General features: G+C 51.9%; 7 protein-coding genes across 7 annotated transcripts; 3 read left to right on the top strand and 4 right to left on the bottom strand.

The window, feature by feature from the left end:
• Positions 1–17: 17 nt before the first annotated feature.
• dprC lies at positions 18–969 on the bottom strand (the record flags this gene model as incomplete). Its single annotated transcript, XM_033557587.2, has 2 exons — positions 18–170; positions 232–969. 2 exons carry the CDS (start codon positions 967–969, stop codon positions 18–20), a joined length of 891 nt encoding a protein of 296 aa, XP_033413478.2.
• A 764-nt stretch (positions 970–1,733) lies between these two features.
• Positions 1,734–2,861, top strand: ALT_3023 (NADP-dependent oxidoreductase; the record flags this gene model as incomplete). Its single annotated transcript, XM_033557588.2, has 2 exons — positions 1,734–2,558; positions 2,616–2,861. The coding sequence occupies 2 exons, from the start codon at positions 1,734–1,736 to the stop codon at positions 2,859–2,861; spliced, it is 1,071 nt and encodes a 356-aa protein (XP_033413479.2).
• Positions 2,862–3,527: 666 nt separating this feature from the next.
• Positions 3,528–4,473, top strand: ALT_3024 (SDR family NAD(P)-dependent oxidoreductase; the record flags this gene model as incomplete). Its single annotated transcript, XM_033557589.2, has 2 exons — positions 3,528–3,591; positions 3,647–4,473. 2 exons carry the CDS (start codon positions 3,528–3,530, stop codon positions 4,471–4,473), a joined length of 891 nt encoding a protein of 296 aa, XP_033413480.1.
• A 100-nt stretch (positions 4,474–4,573) lies between these two features.
• ALT_3025 (serine/threonine-protein kinase hal4) lies at positions 4,574–5,787 on the bottom strand (the record flags this gene model as incomplete). The annotated part of the gene is made up of 2 exons (XM_033557590.2): positions 4,574–4,705; positions 4,762–5,787. 2 exons carry the CDS (start codon positions 5,785–5,787, stop codon positions 4,574–4,576), a joined length of 1,158 nt encoding a protein of 385 aa, XP_033413481.2.
• A 1,921-nt stretch (positions 5,788–7,708) lies between these two features.
• On the top strand, positions 7,709–11,026 carry ALT_3026 (cation-translocating P-type ATPase; the record flags this gene model as incomplete). The annotated part of the gene is made up of 1 exon (XM_033557591.2): positions 7,709–11,026. One exon carries the CDS (start codon positions 7,709–7,711, stop codon positions 11,024–11,026), a length of 3,318 nt encoding a protein of 1,105 aa, XP_033413482.1.
• Positions 11,027–11,525: 499 nt separating this feature from the next.
• On the bottom strand, positions 11,526–13,931 carry ALT_3027 (putative TBC domain protein; the record flags this gene model as incomplete). Its single annotated transcript, XM_033557592.2, has 3 exons — positions 11,526–12,134; positions 12,196–12,650; positions 12,710–13,931. The coding sequence occupies 3 exons, from the start codon at positions 13,929–13,931 to the stop codon at positions 11,526–11,528; spliced, it is 2,286 nt and encodes a 761-aa protein (XP_033413483.1).
• Positions 13,932–15,569: 1,638 nt separating this feature from the next.
• ALT_3028 (telomerase reverse transcriptase) lies at positions 15,570–19,645 on the bottom strand (the record flags this gene model as incomplete). The annotated part of the gene is made up of 6 exons (XM_089599476.1): positions 15,570–17,489; positions 17,556–17,957; positions 18,004–18,368; positions 18,416–18,664; positions 18,726–19,047; positions 19,175–19,645. 6 exons carry the CDS (start codon positions 19,643–19,645, stop codon positions 15,570–15,572), a joined length of 3,729 nt encoding a protein of 1,242 aa, XP_089456219.1.
• Between the last annotated feature and the right edge of the window lie 2,319 nt (positions 19,646–21,964).

Consider the following 21,964-nt stretch of genomic DNA (forward strand, 5'->3'; position numbering starts at 1 on the left):
AAGTAGACATAGACTGGCTAACGAGTCTCCCTCTGGCCAGAAAGTGTCCCTGACTGGATCTCCTGCTCACCCTTATTCGCTATGGCCTCGTTCTTCGCTGCACCTGCTTCATGGCCGAATGCCTTGTCAACAGCTGCATTCATTGCTCCCCGCAACGACTCTCCAGCACCCTGTTAAAGCCCTCGTTTAGTACTCATTCCTATACTTCAGAGAACGTAGCAGATGACTTACGTGAATGCCAGCAATGGCTGATTTCACACCCCGGCCAATCTCCTCGCCCTTGGCTGCTGATCGGCCCTGACCCTCCGCGGTATACTGCTTGTTTTCAGTGCTGGGGGCATATTCAGCCCGGTAGTCCTGCTTATCGTAGCTGCTGGATCCCGGGGCGGGCTGGTGGCCCACTCCGCCGGCAGTCGCGTATCCGGACCCGGTCGCGGGGTTGTACCCCGATACATTGGGGTCATATCGTGAGCGGTTGTCTTCCACTCCCGGCGTTCCGACGGAGGTGGTGGAGGAGCCCTGCGTGACAGCCGCACCCGCACCAGCTCCAGTGGTATCGGTAGGATTGCGAGAGGCGCCTGTACCTGTCTCGTTGGTGGTCTTGTTGGTTGTGTTGCCGGTCTGGCTGTCGACACGGGGGTCGAGCTTGTTCATGACTGAGGAGCTGTGAGGGCCAGCGTTGGAGCTGTTCGGGTTGTTGTAGCTCTGTGTGGCGCCTGGGTGGACGTTGCCGGAAGAGGCCATGCCTGGGGCGTACTGGGCGCGGTTGTTCAAATCGCTGTCGACGCGGGGATCGAGAGTGTTGGCGACGTTGGAGTTATGCGGTCCAGCTGACTGGGAGGCAGGTCCAGTAAAAGGGTCTGCGGTGCTAGCTGCAGTGTTGACGTTGGTCCCAATTGGAGTGGTGGAGTTGGGGTCTTGGTTGTAGCCTCCGGTGGAGGACTGGAAAGGTGTTTGGGTGGTACTCATGTTGTAGATCGGAATTTATAGGTGGGATGATATGAGATAGTGTTCGGATTGCAAGTCCGTCGAATACCATGGTAGATGTTCTTATAGTTTGCGCCCGTTTGATGCTCAGCACCTCGACATCATCGCCTTGACCGGTGACGTCAGGCTGACCCCATATTCTGTCGGGGACCACATGCTTTCTCGATATGATCCCAAGTGGTACTCCGTAGATCATAGGCTGTCTGAGTTCAAAAGTTTGATCAACTCGAAACGAGGCCAATTAAAGTCAGTCTGAACTGGGATGAGGGTCGTACAATTGCTCAGTGGCTGCAACTCTCTATTTCCCAAAAGGGAAGATCCTTATCGATAAGACGGAACGCAGAACTACGTCATGAATGCATAAATGAGCATATGCATTGCATAAGTCACCAGTACAATTATGCCCTCTCCCAGTTCTTGCAATGAGCCAATGACCCTATTAATTTCTAGATTTCTTCTAGAACTAGAGACAAGTCCGTTGATTTGCGGAGCCAAACTCTGTCTCTAGATTAGCTCCTTTGGATCGTCTTGAGTGAGACAAGTGAACAACGGACTGATAACTGAATGCAGAATATCGGCCGTGCCGAGGCACTTTTGCTGCAAGTCAAAGGATGCGAGAAAAGGTAGACTGATAACCGAAGCCTATATGTGAAGGATTGCTCCATCTTTCACTGCACATTTTCCATCTTTTGCAACATATTTCCATCTATATTTTCATCTTTGCTCCTAGCAAACAGACAGCCAAAATGCCCATCTCAAACAGACAGCTCATCTACGCCAACACGCCGTCCCCGGCCATCGACCCCTCCCTGACCAACGGAACCTTCAAGCTCAACACAACCTCCATCCCCGACCAGATCCCCAATGACAAAGTCCTCGTACGCGTGCACTACCTCTCCCTCGACCCGGCCATGCGCCAATGGCTCACCGCAAAACGGTCATACATTGCTCCCGTTGAGCGCGGCAGCGTCATGCGCGGCCAGAGCATCGCACAGGTGATCGCGGTCGGAAGCGGACTACAATCCCAATACAAGGTCGGCGACTGGGTCGTCGCTTACTCCGGGTGGCAGGAATATTGTCTGCTGGGGCCCAAGGAGGCCCAGAAGGTGGTCGTCCCTCCCGGCTGCCAACCCACGGATGCCATGTCGGTTCTCGGAATGACGGGTTTGACTGCTTACTTTGGCATGATCGAAGTCGGACAGCCGAAGCCTGGCGACACCGTCGTGGTGTCTGGTGCCGCCGGCGCGACCGGCATGGTCGCCGGACAGATTGCCAAGGTCAAGGGAGCTAAGCGGGTTGTTGGCATTGCGGGCAGTGCCGACAAGTGCGAGTTCCTGGTCAAGGAGCTCGGATTCGATGCGGCGATCAACTACAAGGATAAGGACTGGAAGAAGCAGTTGAAGGAGGCTACACCGGAGTACATCGATGTGTACTTTGACAATGTCGGAGGAGAAATCCTCGATGCTTGTCTGGCGCGGGCCCAGAAAGACTCTCGGTTCGCGATCTGCGGTGCGATTAGCCAGTACAACTCGGCCAAGCCCCAGGGGCCTGCGAGCTTCATGAACGTCATTGTAAGTTTTTTGCTGCTGGGCGTGTGGAGCTGATCGATTGCTAACAGTGTATTGCAGTCGCAACGGATCACAATGAAGGGGTTCATTGTGTTCGACTATGCGAAGAAGTATGACATTGCTTTGAAGGATCTCTCGACATGGTTGACCCAGGGGAAGATCAAGCGCAAGGAGCATATCATCCGGGGTGGACTAGAGGCGGCGCCTCAGGGTCTAGTGAGCCTTTACGAAGGTGCCAATACCGGCAAGATGATGGTCGAGGTGGCGCCTGTTAGTGAGGCTATTGAAGCCAAGGCCAAGCTGTAAGGTTATACATAAGTAATGTAAGCTTGCTACAGAAATATCTATAGCGTGAATTGGTTCAGTCATGACTTGCAATTTGTGGAAGAGCGTATAAAAGAACTCTATACTAAGGTAGAAAGCGGGAGTGCAACATGTATTGAAACTTTGCGTTGATATTCGGTGCTGCCACAGTAGATCAGGTACACAGACGACAGCAACAAAATGAATCGTCCCTAGATCGGGTTCGGACTGATGCAGGACATTAGTCCGGTCTGAGTTCGCGGTTATCAGCGACATCATCTGTCTACCAAATAGAGTACTCCGGATCGACGTCATTGTGATAAACCACACAACATTGAGGGGAGTGAATCCTGTCTGGACATTCGAGAATCTTGCCTGACATGCCGCAATCGTCTCATCCATGACGATCTAGATGAGAGAAATGCCTTTTATACACTCTAGAAATCCTGTTTTACTTTTGCAAATGTGCCGACTGTTGCAGTGATGATGCGCCCAGTTGCTCCCCTGCGAGCTGTCTCTCGCCAGATACTTCAACCACGTATCTGCCACCGAGCTGTATATAATAAAAACTGCTTGTCTTCGTTACAGAATTATCCTAGCCATTTCTCTGCGTTTACGTCCAGGCCTTTTACCGCTACGTCACTTCGATCTGTTTCCGAAAAAGTCAGAATGGAGGCACAGAGTAGTAACCAGACCTTTAAGCTCGACAATCTCTTCAATGTCAAGGGAAAGGGTATGCGACGTTCATTCTTCTCGATACCAATGACCAGAGATACTAACCTGGACAGTGGCTTTAATCACCGGTGGAGGCTCCGGCATCGGTCTGATGGCCACTCAAGCCCTCGCTGTCAACGGCGCCAAAGTCTACATCACCGGACGCACAGGGGAGAAGCTGGACCGCGTCGTTGAGCTATACGGAAAGGACATCCCCGGCGAAATTATCCCCATCACAGCGGACATCACAGACAAAAAGTCAATCGAGAGGCTCGTGCAAGAGATCTCCTCGCGCGAGTCGCATCTCTCCATCTTGATCAACAACGCCGGAATCTCCAGCCACTCACAGACAGTGGAGCACGAAGAGCCCGCTGAGCTGCGGAAGAGCCTGTTCGACGACCCGGCCTCCAAGCCCGAGGAATGGGAGAGCGTGTTCCGCACGAACGTGACGCAGCTGTTCTTCACCACCACCGCGTTCCTGCCGCTGCTGGTCAAGGGTTCGGAGAAGGAGTACGGCTGGTCTAGCACGGTGATCAACATCTCGTCGATCTCGGGGATCGTCAAAGTCTCGCAGCATCATTTTGCGTATAATGCGTCCAAGGCGGCGGCGATCCATCTGTCTAAGATGCTGGCACATGAGATAAGTTCCTCCAAGCTGAAGATCCGGGTGAATAATATCGCCCCGGGTGTGTTCCCCAGCGAGATGACGGCGGGGGAGAGCGATGAGAAGCAGAAGAGCTTTATCCCCAAGGAGAAGTACGAGCAGAAGGTGCCGGCGGGCCGGCCGGGCAAGGACGAGGATATGGCGAGTGCAGTGCTTTTCACAGCGACGAACCAGTATCTCAATGGGCAGACGATCGTGGTCGACGGGGGATACGTTCTGGCTGCAGGCACTGTCTAATGACTGAAATGTGCAATGAATATGTAGCATAGCCATAATCTCGTTACAACGAAGAATGATATCCTTATCAGTGTCTGGACCAGCCATGACTACCTATTAATTACAGTCCCATCTCTCCAGCCCGACAAACACTCACTCCATACATCCACTCAGACCGGAGCACCTGCGACGCCGTGATGCGCCGCCTCGGATTCGGATCCAACATCGCATACACCACATTGCGACACCGCTTCTATCTCTCAATCAGCATCTGCTATCTATGCCGGTCTTTCACAAAGCGGCACCTACCTCTCCCAGCCCTTCAATAGGCGCATACCCTTCCTCCCCCTTCCGCCCAACAAGATACTCCCGGTACCGCCCATCCTCCTCCTCGCTCGCCATGCGCCACAGCAGCCGCCGACACCGCATTGCCATATACACCAGCCCCGCAGCCCAGACATCGCCCGCCCGCGGGTCGAACCTCTGGACCTCGCACAGCTCCTCCGGCGCAATGTAGGGTATCGTCCCAAGCAGTTTCCGGGGCGGGGAGTATGCGTAGGCCACCGCACCCTCAGCCTCGGTATCCGAGTCAGAGGCCTCACCACGGGGCCGACACACGGCGCTCCCAAAGTCGGCCAATTTCACCGCCCCGTAGACGGTGAGGAGGATATTCTCAGGTTTGAGATCGCGGTGGGCGATGCCGCGGTCGTGGAGGTAGGCGATTGCGCGCATGATCTGCTTGAAGAAGCAGTTGATGTCCGAGAGGGTGAGCGTGGCGCCTGCTGTTGCGATGAGGGTGCAGAGGTCGCCGGCGGCGCAGTACTCCGTTACCAGACAGAGCTCGCCGCGGTCGTTGAGGAGGGAGTCAATGGTGCGGAGGATGTTGGGGTGGGAGAGGGAGGAGGAGAGGGATTGTTCGAAGCGGTGGTGGGTTAGGATTGTTGGGCTGGAGGAGCGGCGGAAGACCTTGATGACGTGGAGTTGTTTGGAGGATGTACCTGTAGGACTGGAGGTGGGCCTGCGGCCGTACAGGCGCACGGAGCTGAACGCGCCGTAGTGAAGGATCTCGATGCAGGTGCCATACTTTTGTGCCAGGGAGGAGGGTGCCGGTGACGGTGATGCGGAGATGCTGGAGTAGACGGAGGAGGAAGACAGCAGTAGTGGTCGTTGTTCCGGACTGCAAGAGTTCTTGGGCGCCCAGCAGCGGATAAAGATGTTGGGCAGTTTCAACCCTTCGAAGAAGTTGTAGGTCTCTCTGGGTTCTTGGGATACCAGGTCATGGTAGTGATGGTTGTCATGGCCGTGACTGGGGTTCAGCCTGGGTATGGGCGACATGACTGTTACTGAGTGTATAACCTGAACCTCAACCTCAACACATCGTGATACATCCGAAGAAGCGTGTATTTATAACTCAAAAAGACGAATAGCAGTGCCATCCATCTATATGAGCGTGCCAGAGTCCAATCAAGGGATGAGGATAAGCGGGAGGAGAAGGCAGGAGTATATCCGTAGTATCGACTGTTGTACAGCCCGTTGTTCCACAGAAAATGCCTCAGATAGCTCAAAATGGCGGATCATATGCTCATAGTCCTGGTACTTGACGTGGCTTGGATACATACAGCCGCAGATCCATTGGCAGATGATGAACCGTTGAAATCGCTCATCGCCCTTGTTTTGCCCGTCTGCAAGTCATGGTGATCTCCCATGATCTGTGCGACTCTCAAATAGGAGTTGTTTGCTGCATGATGGTACTACTAGCTTTGCTGCTATCTTGCCTGTCAAGCATCAAGTATAATAACAGCTTGACGTCCCGTCGCGGGTCTTGTCCGGAGCCAGCCATCTGCTCACCATTGACTTGACTGTCAATTGCAATAATCAATGCTGTGCTCCGGTCAGGCCGTCTTCCATCTCTCTTGACAATCAGAAAAGAGCTAGTGTCCCTCTCTTAGCTGTCCCATCACAGGCAGCAACAAATCGAGCTCTATGGACACGAGCTATCGACCCCGTCTCATTGTCTGCTTAGCAGACGGTGGCCGAAAAGGGGCGGAATGAACCATGGTGGAGAACGGTTGCAATCAGTAAGTACATGGCTACTTTGGAGTCAGTCAGTCTAAAGATCTCACCGAAGTGGAAGGAATCTCTTACGTGCTGTTTCAATCAGCGATTTGCTCAAATAAAAGACTCATGACAGAAAGACGTGGCGGGGGAGTTGGCTAGTGTTCCGCTGAGGCATTTTCCGGACGAAAGAGAATCGAGAAGACCACAGTTGCAAGCGACAGTTGCAAGTCTCGCTTCTTCTCACGATATCGGTCTACTTGTTATACTACTGTGGATCATGCACTAATCTCGTCATGCACTAATCTCGTCTATCTAGAGAAAATTTCCGATGTCAGTGTGGCGCTCCTGTTAGCGCACTTGTTGAGCTTAATTAGAGCAGCCTCGAGATGATGGTGGCTTGAGGCTGGCATGCTGAGGGATTAATCCTGGCCAGAAAAATCTCTTTTCCTGATGAAGACCAGAGCAGTTGTTTTCAAATTGCGATCCCAATTCTGTCGAGGCTATAGTATCTGTTCACAGAAAGCACATGGAGTGGTACATTTTCTCTGGAGGAGAAAATTCCCTCACTGATCCCCTCTGACCACCAATTGCTCTATCACTCCTCACCGTGGCCGATTCATCCCAATTCCAGTCTATTCTACGAGGAATCGGTTCTATCCGTCGACACGAATTGATGCTACTGACGTTCTCAAGATCATTGACCTAGAACCATCGCAGCTATGCTTCAATTACTCCGTACAGCAAAGGATACACGCAGAGCGTACTCGGACAGTGCCATCTCTGCTCTCCATCCTCCCCCAAGTCCCCATCATGTCTTGTCATCATCCATTCTGTACACAGTCTTACCCATCCCGTACCGGGCTTCTGATCTCATAATTTCTTTTTGCCTCCACAGGTCTATCCCTCAAGCGACAGTCTAGTGTCTGTGGTGACCGAAATCCTTTGTCATGGCTTCCCCCAATTGATCAAAATCTCGCATCGTAGTATCTGATATTACCCATTCGTTTTCTTTTATCCTTCCTAGGTTAGTAGATCTGCTGGTTTTCTCGCATATAAGACAGCCATCATGCCTGCTCCATGGCCTCCTCCATCCTTTCACCTTCCCTCTATTTTCCCGTCCCTCCCAGAGCCTCCGCCATAATTAGACAGCAGATCTGAGTGTTCAGTCTCATACACACTTGAAATCGCTGCTCTTGACATGGCTCAGTCTCCTGCTTCCTCCGAGCCTTCAAAACAGGATCTTGAATTGGGATTTGATAACCCTAACGAGTCCCCTGATGATCGAACGGGTCGTACAACCCGCATCCAGTTCGATGGTGCAGTACCACCGGAAGAGGGAAGTGGAGGGATCTACCACTCCCGACTTAGTCGGCATCGTTCTCTGAGCCGGGACACCATTCGGAGCTCTCACGATGCCTCCCAGAGCAACAAGGCCGCCGGGATACCTATCGAGTTCAGGACCCTTTCGTTTCAAATCTCCGAGTCCCAGAACGCTACAGAAGCGGCCATCAAAGCAAGGCAGGCCAAGGAGGATAAGCCCGATCAAGACTATTTCGAAAGCTTGGACTATCACATCCTGCAGCCCGACAGACTCTTCCAGCAACTCAACGTGGACCCCCGGTCCGGTCTCAGCTCGGCTGCTGCCACCTCTCGACTCCAGCGGGATGGGAAGAATGTCATCGCTCACCATAGCGAGAACTACCTCAAGAAGATCTTTTTCTATGTCTTCGGCGGCTTCTGCTCGGTTCTGTGGATCGGCGTCATCATCTTCTTCATATGTTGGAAGCCCCTCAGCAACCCACCGTCCGTCCCGAGTCTTGCCATGGCCATCCTCGTCCTCATCGTCATTTTCCTGCAAGCAAGCTTCTCTGCCTTTCAAGACTGGTCAACGAAACATGTCATGAACTCGATCCTCAACCTGCTCCCATCTGAAGCCCTTGTTGTGCGGGACGGGAAGCAAATCCGCGTGCCATCCACAGACCTTGTTGCCGGCGACATTGTCCATGTTTCTATCGGCAATAAAGTCCCCGCGGACATGCGTCTCTTCCAGACATCTGGAGACGTCCGCTTCGACCGTTCCATTCTCACAGGAGAGTCGGACGAGATCGAAGGTGCCATCGACGTGACTGACGACAACTTCTTGGAAACCCGTAATATCGCTTTCATGGGTACAAGTGTCACCAACGGCAATGCGGTCGGTGTGGTGGTACTGACCGGTAGTCGGTCTGTCATGGGCCGCATCGCCAAAATGACCACTGGCGTCAAGGAGAAACCGACGTTGATACAAAAGGAGATCACTCGTTTTGTAACCATCATCATCTGCCTGACCATCACACTGGTTCTGATCATCCTCTTCACCTGGGTCGGTTGGTTGCGTGTGGATCACTACCAATTCATGAACGTCGTCGCGATGCTGAACAACGTGATGGGCTGCGTCGTTGCGTTTATCCCCGAAGGCATGCCCGTTGGAGTGGCGCTCACCCTTATGATGATAGCCAAGCGGATGAAGAAGACCAACATTCTGCCCAAGGGACTTGCAACGGTAGAGACCCTGGGTTGTGTGAACGTTATCTGCTCAGACAAGACGGGCACATTGACTCAGAACAAGATGTTTGTCAGGTCACTCGGCCTGATCGATCAAGAGCTCAACGTAGAGAAGCTGCTTGGAGATCAGCGGGGCTCGACCGAGTGCCCCGAGGCGCTCAGTATCCTTCTTCGGGGCTCGCTCCTGTGCAACGACGCCTCTTTTGATCCGGCGACAATTGGACTGCCAGTGAATGACCGAGAGGTGACGGGCAATGCGACCGATGCTGCCGTCCTACGGTTCGCCGAGCTTGCTCAGTCCAGCGGTCATTCTCAGTATGCCCAGTACGAAAGAGTCCACCAGATTCCCTTCAACTCGAAGAACAAGTGGATGCTTACCATGCACAAGGATCCCCAGAACAGCAGCAGCTATCTCACCTATGTCAAGGGCGCACCAGATGTTCTTCTGCCACGGTGCACATCGTACTACTCTGGGATTGATAGCAAAGTCAAGCCCATGGACGAGAATGCCCGAAGGATGTTCTCAGACTTCCAAGCGTCCCTGTCCAAGCGCGCAGAGCGTGTCATTGTGCTCTGCCAACGGTACTACACCCCATGTGCCGCAGTGGGATCAAACGACTTCAATGATGAGGTCCTGGCCCGGGGTGTCCACGACCTGACGGTGATTGGCATCTTTGGCATCGTCGACCTGCCCCGTCCCGAGACCGCGCGGACCATCGCGGCCTGCCGCCGTGCAGGCATCCGCTTCTTCATGGTGACCGGCGACTTTGGCCTGACAGCGGCCGCCATTGCCCGGGACGTGGGCATCTTCAGCGGTACGGCGGAGCCAGACACTGTCGACGACCTGCGGCCATTCACCAGCGACGACGAAAACGAGAAGCAATCCCTCCGCTCTCGACGCAGTCTCCTCATCGACGGCCCACACATATCCTCCCTCGACGGTGAGCAGTGGGACGCCGTCTGCCAATACGAAGAGATCGTCTTCGCCCGCACCTCGCCCGAACAAAAATACCGCATCGTCGAGGAGTTCAAGGCGCGCGACAACGTCGTCGCGGTGACCGGCGACGGCGTCAACGACGCTCCCGCACTGCGCACCGCGGACGTCGGCATCGCCGTCGTCTCCGGCAGCGACGTCGCCATCGAGGCAGCCGACCTGGTCCTGCTCGACAAATTCGACTCCATCGTCGACGCGATCCGCCTCGGCCGCCTGGTCTTCCAGAACCTGCAAAAGGTCATCGCCTACCTGCTCCCCGCAGGCAGCTGGTCCGAGATCTGGCCGGTGCTGATGAACGTCTTCTTCGGCGTCCCACTCCCCCTCAGCTCCTTCCTCATGATCATCATCTGCGTCTTCACCGACCTCTTCCTCTCCCTCTCGCTCATCATGGAGAAAGAAGAATTCGACCTCCTCAGCCTCCCGCCCCGCAACCACAAAAAGGACCACCTCATCAACCTCAAGATCTACGCCCAATCTTACCTCTTCATCGGCGTCATGGAGACCATCATCGCTCACTCCATGTTCTTCCTGTACATGTACAAGAAAGCAGGCATCCCCTTCCACGCCCTCATCTTCGCCTTCGAGTCCTACTCTGACGGCTTCTACGGCTACTCCGCCGACCAGCTTAAACACTTCAACAACGTCGGCCAGTGCGTCTACTTCGTCACCCTCGTCATGCTCCAATGGGGCAACATCCTCTCCGTCCGCAACAAGCGCCTCTCCATCCTCACCGCTGACCCCGTCCGCAAGCAGCGTCGCAACCCCTGGCTCCCTCTCGCCATGCTCGTCTCCCTCGTCATCGCCATTTTTGTTACCGAGGTCCCGGGCTTCCATACCCTGTTTGACACGGCCCCCGTCCCCATTGAGTTCTGGCTCATCCCGTTGCCCTTGGCGCTGGGCATTCTGTTCATGGATGAATTGAGGAAGCTGCTTGTTCGCGCGTTTCCGAGGGGTATTGTTGCGAAGATTTCGTGGTGATTCGACGGGACTTATTTGAATGAAACTCTTTACATACCTCTTACGCTAGCCTGGTGCAGTCCAGATATGAAGACCAATGACATTTATAGACTTTCTTGTTGAAAAATCTAATGACCCAGCAAGGACTATACACTAACTCTCATAGAAGTGCTGTATTAACAGTGGACAATACATTCAAGTACACTAAGCGTGGAAAAAAAGTTGCACGAGTAAAGCCTGTCATCGCTGCGATGCATAGCCACACTCAAGTGCAACTGCTCATTTGCCAACTGCAGCCGCTGCTATCTAGCCAACTACTCTAAGACCTGAGAAGTAACACCAAGACGCGGCCAACATGCTGGCCACAAGAAGAGAACTAAGATTAAGTTGTGGTTTGCCAGAACCACTGTGTGAATATATCCAACGAAGGAGAAGAAGAGAAGAAACACACAAACAAGCTGTACAACGAACGATTGCTGATACATGGATTGACCTAGGCCAATCCCATCAACAGCTCCACTTAATCCCGCACCTTACCCGCCTCTCGGACCTCGTTCATGAACCCATCTTCGTCCCCTGCGGTGGTGAGTATCCAGTAATCACCAGCCACAGCATTGACGGATTGAGAACCACCGAAACCAGTCATAGGAGCAGCCGGAGCGCTATGACGGGCGGCCGGTTTGTTGCTTCCGGTGTGGTGAGGGCCCCATCCGAGAATGTCCTTCACAGCGGCACGACCCTGGTCGTCCGGCTGCGTAAATGCAAACAATTGCGGCTGCAAGCAACCGAGAATCGCGACCGCGGCGCGAATTAGAATACGATCTCCTTCAAACACCCAGCAGTCCCAGACGCGACTGACGCGCTCCAAATCTAGCCCATTCGTAAGGAGAGAGCGGAACATCGGTTCCCAGATTTCCTCGTCGCTGAGGCGCAGAGTCTCGTAGAGATGAGTCGCTAGGCGAGGGAACTTGTAGCGGAGCGTCGCAGACACCAATGAATACGTACGGCCGATGGCCCCGCGGTCCAGCGTGAGAAATGCGACAGGAAGAGGCCGGTTCAGTGCATTGGCCATGGCAAGGAAGGCGGCAGATGGCGATGGGAACTGAAGAACCAGAAGAGCGGCGATCGTCTGTACCAGAGTTAGGAGAAATGAAACCAAATAAATCAAGACTCTGGAGGGGTCAGCTTACATGAAGACCACTGACGTATCCCACATCGCTTCGATACATTGAGTATGCCTCAAGCACATCGATCAGAGTATCGCGCAGTGGGCCGCCCACCTGGAAGAGTTTCAGGTCGGGGAACGCTTTCGACACGTCCGCCTCAATCGTATCGAACCATTCCTTCATCCGCTTATGACTTTCGCCCGCCTCACCGTGAAATTTGGAGCGAACGTCTTTGGCTCTTTGCAAGGCCTTCTTGTACGTTTCTTCGGATAGGGATAGTTCATTGCCAATGGCGCGCTGCCAGATCGCGCCCCGATGACGGGGCGGCACACCGCGCCACCACAATTCCCGCGTACGGGTTTCACCGATAGCGCGGTCCCAGTTGGGAAACACATACTCATCCCAGATACGCTTGAGAGCTTCCCGCGTATTATCCTTTTCGCATTTGGCCGAAGCGGCTTTGGCAGCTCTGCGCTTGTCTAGAGGGTGTTAATAACAAAAAGGCCGCTGAACGCCGAAAATGAAGAAATGGACTAACCTGCTTCGCGCGACATTGCCATCATTTTCTTGTACTCCTTCAGATGTCTCTTCTCTTCCTTCTGGTCCTTGGGGGGAAGCCAGCTAGGCCGCGTACGCGTAAGGACCTTTTCCTTCTCCTTGCTGATGGGCAACGGATCGATCATGATATTGGACTTTTGCAGAGGAGGCAGTTCAATGGTGGCTTTGGAGTCGCGTTTCGATTCGGTGCTGGACCGTAGCGAGGAGATACCGTTCTGGAGGTTTTCTGCACGTTTGCGATCGCGTTCGTCGGCATGATATTCCAGAGCTTGAGTGATGATTTTCGCCTCCTCCGACAAATCCGACAACATATTGTTGTACGAGTAAATGCGGGGATTGCGAGGCGAAATCTGTCCTCGCTCAGGACCAGCGGAGCTTGAGCGCACCATCTGTCGGCCCGACCGAGATCCCCTGGGGGATTTCGCACCCGTAGAAGACAAAACAGTCATGTCCGAGACAGAATGCGACAACGGAAGCGGGAGCGGGCCTGGACTTCGGCCATCCGGACTGGTACCTCGGGACGGGGCGCGATCCTGCACCGGCCGCGGAGAAATAGGGACGTTCCACAAGCTCGTATCATCTGGCAGCTCCTCATCGGAGTCATGGTATTCCTCCTCAAGCTCTCTAAGGGATTTGCGGCTTCGCTGCCACGAACTCTTGCGATTGAGCGGGGGTCGGCCGCTGACGGGCGAAACAGCCAAGGTCTGAGCGGAGGGTGATGAACCCAGATTAGAGGCCATTCGGAGCGGGGAATTGGATCTTGAACGGTGGGGTCCGGAAGATTGGATCGGTAGCGTATGAGTGCTGCTGGCACCTCGTTGGTTGCCCGACCTAAGCTTGGAGCTGCTGTGCTTCGGTTTCATCAATGCCCCATTGACATGGCCCTTGAGCGACGGATACGGAGTCCTGGTGGGTTTGACCGTCGACGTCAAGTCGCGAGTCGTAGTTATCGGAGTTTTGGGCTGCAATCTGGCCGTCGATGAACGGGCCAGGACCCCCGACTTTCCATAAGCAGTAGTAACACCATCCATGTAGGGCAACTCCGGGTCATCCTCCAGGCCGATTTCTTCGAAATTGGAAATATCGGCGAGAATACCGTCGGGACCGGACAGCTGCGAAGAGGACCGGAAGGACGAAGATTTAGAGGACTTGGATCCCGATAGTTCGGGAGGGGAATTGGGCGTCGTGCAAATGGTCGTCATCTCATATACCGAATTGATCGAATTGATGTACGGGCGTAGCAAAAGCTAGTTCGGACGCAAGACGCAACTCAAACCAAAGAAAGGAATTGCCGTATGTGAAAGTGGTAACCGGCCCAAGCGAAAGAAAAAATAAAAAATAAAAATAAAAATGAAGCAGAAAAAAAAAGACGACCGCAGAGACTATCGGTGTTGGATTATATCCCCTGGTTCTGCAGGCACTGCTGAAACAAGCTCAGCCGATAATGATTCTAGAACGACGGCAATATCCGGGGAACAAGGGCACCCTCGAGAGAAGGGGGAGCAATCCAACAAGGGGATTAAGAATTGCCCACGGGAGGGGATGGTATTTGGGAGGAGGATCAGCTGAACGAGAGGTGACTAGTATTTCAATGAGAAGATAAGAAAAGAGGTATAACGAGGGATCGGAGAATTCAAGCGAAGGACGGAGACAGGGAAAGGAAAAGAGAAGAAAAAGGAAAGGAAGGGAAAAAAAAAAAAAGGATAAGAAAATGAGGCAAACGAAGGATGCTAAGAGATGCTATGATATGATGATGATGATGAGGGATGGGATGGGATGGGATGGGGGAGGGGATAGACGAGACGGGAAATGAAGGAGATGCTCCTCTTAGGGGAGAAGCGGAAACAGTCTAGCCTCCTCCTTCCTTAGCAAGTCACATACCGCAAACAGGGTGCCTGAGCCCTGAGGCCGACATTCATTGACACTAGGAAATCTTGAATTCGGGTCTGGCCAATTGCAAACAGCAAGAAAAACTGGCAATAGCGGCCTAAATGGTTGATCCTTGACTTTTTCGGAAAACACTTTATTCAGCCATTGCAAATGAATGGACCAAAACTAGTACGGAGAAGGTTAGAAAACGGCCAGTGTTCTACAGAGACAGAGTAGTATCCTTAGCTACGCCTCCGTCCCTGTCCCACGTTTCACCTTTCATTATTATCAACAGCACTAGTAAAGTACTAAGTGATACCTTATACACACGCACATGTGTCAATTCCCGGTAGCAGAAGATAATTCCACCATCAAGGCCATCAGGCTCAAAGATGCTGTCTCTGTAGAAATGTACATTGGATAAAAGAGTATCCTGTCACTGCTTGTTGACATTTTCCTCTTCTCAGCGACCACAACATACCTCTCAGGAGTACCTGGAAGTACCTGATTTGCCTCCCCCTTTTGCCTAATACCTTGACCCAGTCATATCCCATCGTTTGCATCCCACTTCAGGTTTTCCGTGGTATGTGACCTTGGAACGAACCATGGAGCAGTTCGCAAGAGAACCAAGGCACTGTATATCCGCTATTTCCGCTGTTCGTTTGTTGGCTGTTGCGCATCAACAAAAAAGCAAAAATAATGCCACAAGTACTCAGTACAGTGTAGATAGTCGCCCAACTACTCCAGGGACAAAGTTATCTTGTTGTTTAAGTCCAATTGGCACTATTTCTTGATTTTTGCCCTTGTTTGCCGCGACGAATAATAATGAGAACGATTACGTCATCTTCCTTGAATTTATCAAGAGATGCAGACAGCATCCACAGGGGATCCCCGACTTACCGCGGACCAGCAAGGGGATCTCCAATAAATGACCTCCAGGATCATTAATCAAGGGTAGAATGGCCAATTACTTAGAACCGCCAACTGGCAAAAACAGAGTTGCCATTTCGAACAACCTGAGCGAGCCGAGCCGCCTTTCCATCGGATTGCGGCCGCGCTGCTTTCCACACCTGCTCCAACCACCGCAGTATCTTTGCGTACTTGGTCTGTTTCCGGCCTAGGACAAACCGGAACGCTGCAGCAGCGAGGTATTGGACCTGTTGTGGCTGCACGAGGCACATATATGGCGAACAAGGATCTCTGGACTTGAGCTCCCGCCGGGCGCGCATCATGCGATGAGCGAGTTCGATCAGATCCTGGATGACTCGGATAACCACTTCTGGGGTGGGATGTGCTCGAGGAGGCAGAGCCTTCATGTATCGGTACATCTTCATCGCAGACGTCACCAAGTTCGCGTATAGATTCCAGAGTACAACGTTGAGCGAGTTGTGCTTCGTATCTAGGTACATCGGATGCATCTGCAGCTTGAACGATGAGAGAACTTTGCGGTGTAGAGAACGGCCGGGGGCTCGGGTTGACTCTACTGTGAGCGAGCTGGAGATTGTGGCAGCGGCCGAGTCTGTCCCTTCGAGGATTCGGTCTTGGTCCCTGTATATCTCCAATGTCCGGGTGTCGATCAAACTTCCACAGTAAGGGAACAAGTGACTGCCCTCAAGACGAGGAATTTGTACCCCGTCTACCGCTGCTGAGAAATTGACAAGGCTCTTGGCTGGATTGACGGAGATGCCGTACTTGGGTTGTCCCTTGAGCATTATCTGCAGGAAACGCATCGCCAAGTTCGAGGTGGTTGTGATAAGCAGAAAATCATCCACTAGCCGAAGAAGAACGGCTTCATTGGGATCCAGAAAACCAAGAGATTCCCGCTCCATTTGAGCATAGAACAAGTTGCACAGAACACTAGATAGTATCGAGCCCTGGGGGATTCCGTTCCGTTGGCGGAAATACTTCCTCCCAACCTTCACCAAGTTATACCGAATGTGCTCATCAAGTAGGTCCAGTAGATAGTCGCCGGAATACTCCTTGTGAGTTGGCGTATCAACAAAGACGGTGTTTCTCCGGTGGCTGATGTCACCATCGGTAATGGCGTCAGTCAGCTCCTGCGGTTTCGACACTGGCGCTGCTCTGCCAACGTATTTGCGTAGAGCCTTGCTCTGTTGGGACTCTTGTACCGGCCACATGCTGCTGAACTCGTCTGGCGGCCGAACCTCCACATGTTTCCCGATCTGGTAGCCTTCCTCGGAAAACAGGCTTTCAATCAGAGGAATAAGTTCCTCTTGAGGAATAGTGTCAAAGCAAGACTGAATGTCGACCTTGACAAAGTAAAGCGGTTGCCGCTGAGCACTCGACTGACTCTGAGACAGGCGCTCCTTGAAGCTCTTGAGACGAGTGTGTATTTCGCCGACAAAAGACAGGGTCGAACCCAGACTCGCAGGGTTACGTGCCTTCTCATAGTTCAAGACATTGAATATCGGTGTGATGGTGGAGTTGATGCTCGGGCCCAGGAACGGAGCCTTGCCAGCCCATCCTGGCTGGAGCATTCGTCGTCGAAGGTTCAGAATCGGCCGGACGCCTGTTGTCTTTGGCAAAAGCCGCAGAGAGCTATAGCCCAGGGATCTTCCACCCAACCTCCGCTCAGCATCAGCCCGTTTCATCTCTTCAAAAAGAGTCGTCTTCAAAGTTGCCAATGGCTGTAGAGTTAAGTGGCGCCACACGTCATGTCGAAAGTAGAATAGCTGGTTGCGGTAGATTTGTGATTCGGTGACATAGAAGTTGGAACGAATCAAAGGTATCAAGATGGAATCAAATATGTAGTAGATGAACTCGTGGAGAAGCTCTGTCCGTTTGTGCAGGTCGGATAATGACAGTTTCCTTCCCGATAGAGACTCTTGATGCTGGTTACATGAATAGTCAAGCCATGGTATACTGGTGATCTAAACCATGTCAGCAGCCTTTTGAATCAACGTCAAGGGTAGACAAACTTTGATTCCTTTGCAAACCTCGTGAAGACTCAAACTCTCAAACCTTCGCATACGGATGAATCTATCAACATGGCTAAATACGATCTCTTGGTTGCTTTTCTGATGTTGGCCAACTCCATAAAACTGTGGAGGGATCAACTTTCGCAGTACTGCCCGGCAGAATGCCGATACAGAAGAAGAAGGCGTCGCATAGGCCATCATACTTTGTTTCGGTTCTGGGACTATGGACTTGGCAGTCCCTTTCCCTGTATCGTGGGTCGAATTCCTTGTCCGTGGGCTTTCTTTGGGGCCCATATCTCTGGCTGCATGTTGCTTGGCGCCTCGTGGTTGGGTTACCAGCTGGTCCGACGCCGTACGAGATGCTTTGCCCGTCGACCCTTCTTGAGAATTGGTAGGACCCAGTTTCCAAGGCCCAACATCCTGAGCTATCAGCACATTCACCTGCTTCGTAGAAATATTGACATACCTCTGTCGGACAGTAGTAGTCCAAGAGTTTCACGTATGGACAACGCCTGTTTCGATTCTGCAGCTGCTGCACCAATTCAACGGCCTTCCCGCGAAGCCGTTTCGGTACTTCGACAAGATCATTATGCTTTTCAAAATGATTCTTGAACCCGGGACCAATGCGTTGGCGGCGTTTGCGTTTCTGTTCGTCAATCTGCGTTATCTCGGTCTCTCTGGAGAAGTAATCTTTGAATGGCAAGACGGTTTCACGGCTATCAGTGACAGAGGTGAAAACGTTATGCAGACCATATTGTCTAGGGAAGATGTACTTTAGTATGTGCACCGTCTCAGACAATGAGTCCGATCGAGGGCAGCAATTCAGTACGTCTGAAGCTCGTTAGTTTCGGAAGTCAATAAGTGTCTCTAGCACCTACGAAGACGTGTCAAGCCAAAATGGACGTTGCCTTTCGAGTTAAGCACCGGTTTTGCATAGAGCATGCGCCGTCGAAAGAAGACAATACTGTTGGGCTGGTGTACAACCTCTTGGTGTACACTCTTCCTTTTCTTGAGGCCAGAACAAAATCCGCCAGTGTTGTTCGCTGTATGAATGGAAGCTCCGCTGAGATCTGCACCTTTTCGAGGCGGCTCTCTTTTGACTGGTTCCAGGCTCGACAGTGGAAGACCTGTTCGTCACGTCATCTCTGAGTGCTTCTCCCAAAGGTACGGGCGGCTGACAGGACTCACCACTAATCTGGTAGTATATCCCTTTCCGATGGTCAATGGCTGTGAATATACCGCAATCCAGCAAGAGCCTCAGCATGATCTCTTCTCCGTTGCCTCCCAGGAGAGCAAGAACGTTCGTCCACGGCGCGTGTTTCAGCGTCTCCACGTTTCTGTTGGGATATCGCACTACGAGACCTGGGATAGTGCTTGTTGGAGCTGCATGATTATCCGTCATCCGTTCTGATGCACCCGCCCGCTGATAACTGTGAGCCAGCAAGTGCTGAGGTCTCTGAGACGAAAAGCCATTGCGGCTGAAGAGCGAGGCTATGACAAAGTCAACTATCTGCGCTATGGTCAGCATCTACGGGCTTGAAGAAGACAGCCATGGTCGAGTGCTCCATGCGTGCTGAATGCCACAAAGGCTATACCGACGTGGTTTGAAGAAAATAAGGCTGTCTCTCATAGCTTACCTCTGACTGTGGACATGGTGGCCCACTGTCCGTACTGGTGAGCTCCGACCTGCATTGAGACTGGGTCTGGGAGTAAGCGGCAAAACCTCGTCGTCGCTCCTGAGTCACTGCGGGCGAGGTTTCGTTCAACACTCCCACAAGCGTGGTATCGAGAACGCGGGCAAGATCTTGGACCTGCCGTTCTCCAGAGCTATCATCCCCCTGGCGTTGAGTGAGCGGATCACTCCGTATCGACGCGATCCTCCTCCGGCGGGACTTGGACGTTACGGGAATCTGTTGTAGGAGGTACTGCCTCAGAGTCACAACTTGGCGGTAGTACAGGGAGATGACAGGATGAGAATGTCCATCTTTCTCTTTTCTGGCTGAAGCTCCGTGGTTTCTGGAACCACTGGAGGCGCTGATGATGCGTCTCTGGGCTGAGTCGTCGGCTGCACAGCCATCTTTGATGGGCCTTTTTCTTTTTTTACCCATAGCAGCTCTCAGATACACAATTACAGTGTCATTGTCGATGGAATAATCTCATAGCCATCTATAGTGGTGAACTGACTCCTTGGGAGACGCGACCGGAAACGCGTCAACGCGACTACAAAAAGACAATGCCTACGTCAGGTGATACAGTCGAACAGATGAGCTGAAGTACTTGATTAATCAACTCTTACGCAGAAGAAAAATAGAGCGAAGATGAATGAGTTGCAATACTTTTTAGAGAGGTATTTATCACAGCCATTGTTCATAAAGTTACACACGGAGTGATACTTCCATCTGGGACGAAATTAGCTTGGGGCTGTTGGGTATTTCATTTCGGAGTAAACTCCACTGAAAGAGGGGGACGGCCTTGCAGGCTCCGAGTTTGAGGGCAGACTATTCTTGCCCAACAATGTCTCAATAGATTAAGCATGCTTGAAGTTGGTTGCATCGTACCAGTCGCGCAATTAACCAAAGGCAGAGATGAATCACACAAAGGTCAAAAACACACTGGAGAGCGGATGCAGAATGCAACCTCCGGCGGCCCGACGGGAAGTTAGAAATACATAGTCCACCTTGGATGTGTGGTTGTGATACCTCATAGCTTGTATATAAGTTAGGCCCTTAGCTCTACGAATATTTGATACTTCATTTCATGAAAACAGCCAACCAATATGCCTTAATAACAGCATCGCTGGCCATGAAACTAAGATGACCACTTACGTATGTGTTAGTCAATCGCAATACGGAGTAACCACGGTGTATCTACAAGCTAGCGACGAGGTGAGATCATCGTTGCAACCAGTGGCCTTGTGGTTCAGGCTGCAATCTCGCACAGACAAGGATAAAAAATCGAGCTAGATCCCTGGAACGATGGTGGTCTAGAAAAGTCGCAGACTCACAGCAACTAACCGATTCTCGGATTAGGATGGTTGTAAATAATTACGTCTCCACTCTCCATCCCTTTGGCCCTCATAATTTGCTACTGAAGTTTTCGAGACGGCAATGAAACCCTGGTACGGACGACGGCCCCTTGGACAGAGTGGAAATGATAGACCGTCCGTACCTGAATCCACAAAGGTTGATAACGTCGGAGGCTTGAGGGCCAAAAACAAGCCACATTCTCAGCTGCAAGGGTATTGTTATTATTTAACTAATTCGTGTCGGGATAACAGGGCAAGCGGTGTAAAGAGGGAATGAAACAAAGGAGAAAGGCAACCAGATAAGGTAGTCATGTACAATGAAGCAAGCAAAAAGACCCTTGAGAACTGTCCAGTAAGGATGTTACACGACAATGGAATGGGACCTAAGGTAGGTAAGGTATCTATCCACTGTCCTCCGTAGGTCTATCTGAATATTTCACAGGCGGTGACAGCCCATGGACAACACAAGGGCTTGGTTCGGCAGTTGACAGTTGACAGATGCAGATGCAGGCTATATCAATGTAGTGAAGTTGATTTTTTGAGGTTAGAGGCACCGGTTCTCAGGGTTCTTAAGTGATTTGCGCAAGCTTCTGCTGGTGACCAGGTGCCGACTATTGATTCTACGGTCTAAGCGGCTCGTAGATCACGAGGTGGTGCAATGATAATATACTTAAATAGCCAGCTGGATCACTGATCCTTGATAACGGTAGGTCTTCCCGATAATAATGAGTAAAGGGAGTTTCTCACTCTGGGTCAGCCATCGTAATAATGCTAAGTTAAACATGACGAAACACTGGAGTCGCTCTGCGCTCAGTACCTAGGTAGTGAGTACACCTGCTACCAAGGGGTTTCTCTGTACTAAATATCCCAGAAGCTGGTGACTACGCTATTTTACTACTTTCTATGACGACCAACCCATCTTCCAAGGTCCAAGCCTGTCAGTGTGTGTGGAAATCGACTCCGTCACAATCGGCCAGGAACAGAAAGAAAGGAGCAAAGTTCTTCCCCACCATCAAAGGATACAAGAGTTACAGGTTACGGACTCCGTGCCTAGCTGTCCCGCAAGCGAGATTTGTGGACCCTGTCGGGAAAACGGCTCCAAAATGATACATCCACGACGCACTGCAAATAAGTATAGTTACCTATAGACGCGATGAGTCAGAATCTCCTCTGATTCCTAACTTAAGTAGACAGAGCAGGAGACTTAGTTTCAAAGGTATTGGACATTGCTCCATGACACGGAATGCTTACAGTCCTTAGACTTTACAACTGTCAGAGCTGCAGGTCATGATATATCGAGCCTCAGTGTGTACATTCATTAATATCTCAATATGATCTAGTCGGATCGCCTAAGTTCAAGCAGTCCAACACTAACAATGACGATCGATCAGGATCTGAGATG

Source organism: Aspergillus lentulus, assembly GCF_001445615.1.
Source record: "Aspergillus lentulus DNA, contig: Alt05, strain: IFM 54703, whole genome shotgun sequence".
NCBI classification, from domain to species: Eukaryota; Fungi; Ascomycota; class Eurotiomycetes; order Eurotiales; family Aspergillaceae; genus Aspergillus; species Aspergillus lentulus.